Genomic DNA, 4,764 nt, shown 5'->3' with positions numbered 1-4,764 from the left:
GAGACAATAAACATGTGTATCAATCGGGACAAAGATAAATTTACTTTCTCTAGATATAAATATACTTTTGACCGGACAATGCACAAGGATATTGCTCTTTAAAACCACTGGCATAATCAATTGGTAAAAGCTACTCACTGTAAAGAAATATTAGAGTGTTTAGATCACTTATACCGCCTCCGTCCAATAATATAAAAGTTTTTTTACACTACACAAGTGTAGAAACACTTTTATATTATACGACGAAGGGAGTATTTGTTTATAGAAGGAGTAAAAATTTCTATCTGATTGAAAGAAAATGAATAGGGCAACACACCAAGAGCAGATCACCGAGCGAGCGTTGCACTGAAGCCAGCCACTTGGTCCCGCTTGGCCCAGCCACGAGGCCGGGGGAGGGGCGGTCAAAAGCCACGAGCACCACCACCACCACCGCCTGCGACGAATTTTTTACCACGCAGCAGCACCACCAGCAGCAGTAGGTACCACTCGCACTCGGGCGCACTTTTTCTTTACCGTCGCCGAGAGACGTCCCGTCCGGTTTCACCGCTGCGGCCTTTGTTCGTTCCCCTGACGCAAGATCGATCGGACGAGACGAGGAAAAGAAGCCGGGGCTTCGCTTCGCGGGTTACGGACAAAAGGCGCGATGAGTGTAATCATGGCCCCCAGGATCTCGCGTCCCCGGAGCGGGGGCATTCGCCAAGCACGATGGCCGCGCCTCCACGCCCACCCCGCACCGCACCGCACGCCCCGAACCCAAGCCAGCCTCGATCGTATTTTTTCCTCGGGCAAAATCAGAGCCAATTTCACTTTATCTTTGCTCTACATACGCAATTACTTGGAGAGCACACATCATGTGACCTCCATAAAGGTTTGCACAAGCGGTGTGGGTGGGTCTACGAGGAAGCCTGGGTCTTCAGTCTCCAGGCCAGGTGAAAGAGGAAAATCGTCGTCAAACGAACGCCTGGCGTCACGAGAATCCTGCTGCTCTTCTTCATTTTTTTTCCTTTTCCCGGTGCTGGCTGGACGGGGACGCAGATCTTCCTCCCTTTTTACCGCGGTGAAAGCGGGGGTGAAGTGGGAGCGGGGCAAAGGCGAGGCGGGGTAGAAAAAGCGGCGAGCGGCAGAGCGTGGTCACTCACGCCACCCCCATGGGTCGGGTCGAGTCGCGATGGTGGCAGGCGCATCGATGCCGCGGCAGAGGGGGTGGGCGCGGCGCCCGAGTATGCACGAGCGGGCTGCCTCTCACGACGATCGCGCGCAGTTCTCCGCGTTCCCCACCTTATTTTAACCCTAGATTTATTCGACGCGCCACCGGATAGAATGAACACTCTGCTTACTGGATAGACGGGCCCCCACCCTGGGAATCCATGGGCCCCGGCCCTCATCAGTCCTCGCTTTGTTTTGTTTCGGCCAGGTGAATGATCGACGTTCGGCTGTTCATCATGGCGTGCTCCCTCGCCCAAATCCAAAGCTCCTTCGTCGTTTCCTCCGGCGAGAATCTTCCCGACCGGAATCATGGCGGATCACAGTAATGGTACCGGCGCCACACAGTTCGGCTCACTCAAGTGTATCATCGATTCATCAATTCAACAGAGTGGAGAAAAACATGGCATATACTTGAATTATTACTCATCATAGTTCATCTCTTCAACAGCAATAACAAGCAGACCGTCCATAAGATTATATAACAACTCTTCACTGGCAAGGTAAGTCTTAGATTGATCAATTCCTACAGGCAAGCAGAGAACAACCGGCGAGAAGCCTCGCCGGACGATCTCCCTCTTCTTCTCTTACAGCTGCTGCTACTAATACTACTATTCGGCGGGAGGGGGTGAAGCATCACCAAAGCTCCACGGCCTCCTCATGGCGAGAACAAAAATTACATGGCAGGGGGGGTCAAAACTCGAAATTAATGGAGGATGGATGGTACTACTAGGGGGTGGGCGAGTGCTTTTTTCTCTTTTCCGAAACAAAAAAACCCCGGAAAAACGAACACGGAAACACCAAAAACGGGATCCGCCAACGGATCGAAGCGCGCCGAGGAGAAAGAAACGGAAAAGGCGGTGGGTGGAAAAATTGGGGATCCGTCCATCTACTGGCGGTTATTTTGTCCGCCTCGCCACGCTCAGAGGACGGCGGCGAGCCCCGTGACGACCTTCGCCCTGGGCTGCTGCTTCTTGCTCGCCGCCTCCTCCGTCGGGCGCCACGGCGACACCACCACCGTGATCTTCTCGCCGGGGGTGGGGGAGACCCCGCTCCTGTTCATGCCGAACAGCAGCTCGAACTCGCCCGAGAAGCTCGCCGCCGACACCGCCGTCGCCGTGGCAGAGGCGGCGGGGGACGGGGTTGCGGCCGACTTGTCGCCGGTGCGAACGTGCGGGGACAGCCACTTGGCGCGCATGTACTCCGGCTTACGCCATGGTGGGAAGTGCAGCCCCTTCTTCTTCATGCTCTGCCGCGCCGCCTCCGCCACCACGGACACGATCTTCCCTAGCCGGTCGGACGTGCCCACGAACAGCGGCGGCAGCGCCTGGAGCGCCGCGCGGTACGCCTTGGTCGACCGGGCCACCTCGAACTCGGACCTGAAGTGCACCTCCACGATCAGCCGCCCTCCGTCCCCAACCACGGCGTCGATGTACTCGTGCTCCCCTGCGTAGACGGAGAGGATCGATTAATCCCCTGCCATGCCATGAAAGGGGAATATAGACCGAGCGTATGTGAATCGAGGAGGACGGGATGGATTTGGTACCTGCGGGGTAGGACTTAGTCTTCTCCCAGCGCGACTTGCAGACGGCGGCGTCGTAGCCGAGGGCCCGGAGGCCGTCGGCGACGGCGCGGCGGCACTCGGCCTTTCCCTTGCAGGTCCGGCCGCACCGCTCGGCGATCCTGGAAGCGTCGGCGAGAAGGTTCCGCTCCGCGACGCTCGCGCTCTGCACCAAACCCTGCACGCAAAGGGAAAGGAGGCAACCGCCTCGTAAATTCGTTGCGGCTTTTCCCAATTTGGGGAGGGGTTGGCGTGCCATGCGAAAATTCCAGTACCTTGAGTGCCTCCAGGGTGTCGCCGGCCGCGGACGGGGGCGGCGCGGAGGCCTGGCCGGAGGGGAGGAAGAAGCCCTCCTCGTCGTCGCTCTCCTCGTAGTTGCTGCCGTTGAAGCAGTTGCAGCGGCCGCGCGGCGGCCGCTCGACGGCCGCGGAGTCCTCCATGAAGCTGAGCACCATGCGGTCGAGCCCCACCGAGCCGACCTCCGCCTCCCCGCCGGCCGCGGGCCTCTCCTCCTTCTCCCGCTCCTTCCCGTCCCCGGCGACCGCGAGGCGCTCCGAGGCGGAGACCCTCACGAGCAGCCTGCGGAGGCGGGAGACCCTGGGCGGCGCGGGCGGCGTCGGGGCGGGCGCGAGCGTCGGCGGCGGCGGCGGCGGCTTCCCGTCCATGGCGCCGTGGTGGTGACCGGGCTTGAGCTGGAACGGCATCGATCGCGTGAATCCTAACCACTACCGCAACCACGCCATCCCCAATCCCGAACTCCAACCAACCACACCAGCGCAGTTACACACCACCACCAGTCCCGACTGCAACCACCGCCCCAACCACACACACAGCGAGAAAAAAAAAGAGATAGGACGGACGCCCTCTACTGCCCGTCCAGTTCGCCGGCGGCGACGGCGGCCATTCCCGGCGGGCGGCTGGTTATTATTATTTTTTCTTCCCTCTCACGGTCGGTCGCCGGTCGCCTCCCTCCCCGTCTCCTTTTCACAGTTTACAAGCGAGCGAAGGGGGTTCAAACGGGACGGGAGCCTCGGGGTCTTAAAGGGCTCAGGTGGGGGCGGGGTGACGTGGCGGGCCGCGGGCCCGGTAGGCCCAGCGGGTACGTGGCGGAGTGGGGCGAGCGGCGGGTCGCCCGACGGTGACACGCGCCTCGCACGGCGTTTGCCGTCTGCGCCAGGGAACGGCTGCGCATGCCCATTTTGCCCCCCGATGATGGTCTGCCGTTTGCAGGACCATCTGCTGGAGCTCAGGGGTATGATGGGGATTTCGCGCTGGGAGGTGGGGCCCGTGGGTGGCGTGCGGGCGTGAGGTGTGGAGTGGGACTGGATAGTGAGGGACTACTGCTAGTGCTACCGACCCGTTTAAAAGTTTTTTTTCTTTCTTTTACAGAGATATATTTATCTTTTCTGGTTGGATTGGATAGGGCTGTTTTAGCGTGTTGGCCTAGTCCATACGTAAGTACGAGAGGACTTTTGAGCAGGGTGTTTCGATTTTCCTGCTACAGTTTCTAAAACATTTTCCTAGCCACCAACAATTGTTGGCTTATCGTTATGGTACAACCCATGTTGTACTTCTCTTTTTTTCTTGGAAAACGCAAGTTGTACTACGACTGCTTCGAATAAAAATAAGCATCATATTTAGGGAGGACCATGAAAATTCCCTTCCCAATTTACCCGCAACGCAAAGGCCCATACAGCTATAAACTATTGAAATAATGAGAAATTTAATTCCTGCGTAAAATATATAATAGTAGAGTATTTATTCTAGATTTCGAAGAAATTCGGTTGGATCGATGGTGCTCGCAGCTATCGAGCGCAAAGATATTCTCAAACCAGTGACGACTCACAATGCCTAAAATAAATTTCAGCAATTGATTTTGCGACAACCAAAACAAGAGCATCTCTGGTCAAATTTGGCTACCCTGACGTCCGTGGAAAAGAACCGGCCACCCCCATTTGTTCGCTTGGGCAACCACATTCGTCGTATTCAAAATCTCGAAC

The 4,764-nt window shown here is 57.2% G+C and overlaps 1 protein-coding gene across 1 annotated transcript; it reads right to left on the bottom strand.

The window, feature by feature from the left end:
- Positions 1 to 1,694: 1,694 nt before the first annotated feature.
- Positions 1,695 to 3,770, bottom strand: LOC123123196 (uncharacterized). The gene is made up of 3 exons (XM_044543662.1): positions 3,040 to 3,770; positions 2,750 to 2,942; positions 1,695 to 2,649 (listed from the first exon to the last, which is right to left on the bottom strand). The coding sequence occupies exons 1-3, from the start codon at positions 3,466 to 3,468 to the stop codon at positions 2,126 to 2,128; spliced, it is 1,146 nt and encodes a 381-aa protein (XP_044399597.1). The 5' UTR covers positions 3,469 to 3,770; the 3' UTR covers positions 1,695 to 2,125.
- Between the last annotated feature and the right edge of the window lie 994 nt (positions 3,771 to 4,764).

The sequence above is a fragment of the Triticum aestivum genome, chromosome 5D (assembly GCF_018294505.1).
Source record: "Triticum aestivum cultivar Chinese Spring chromosome 5D, IWGSC CS RefSeq v2.1, whole genome shotgun sequence".
Taxonomy (NCBI): domain Eukaryota; kingdom Viridiplantae; phylum Streptophyta; class Magnoliopsida; order Poales; family Poaceae; genus Triticum; species Triticum aestivum.
The sequence above is the reverse complement of the archived record's forward strand: the minus strand, read 5'-3'. Positions and strand labels throughout refer to the sequence as shown.

Bases quoted from the DNA above. Each gene is read 5' to 3' on its own strand.
- LOC123123196 (XM_044543662.1), bottom strand. From the start codon at position 3,468: ATGCCGTTCCAGCTCAAGCCCGGTCACCACCACGGCGCCATGGACGGG. The intron at 2,943-3,039 runs GTACTGGAATTT...CTTTGCGTGCAG, and splicing joins ACACCCTGGAGGCACTCAAG to GGTTTGGTGCAGAGCGCGAG. The intron at 2,650-2,749 runs GTACCAAATCCA...CCGTCTACGCAG, and splicing joins GACTAAGTCCTACCCCGCAG to GGGAGCACGAGTACATCGAC.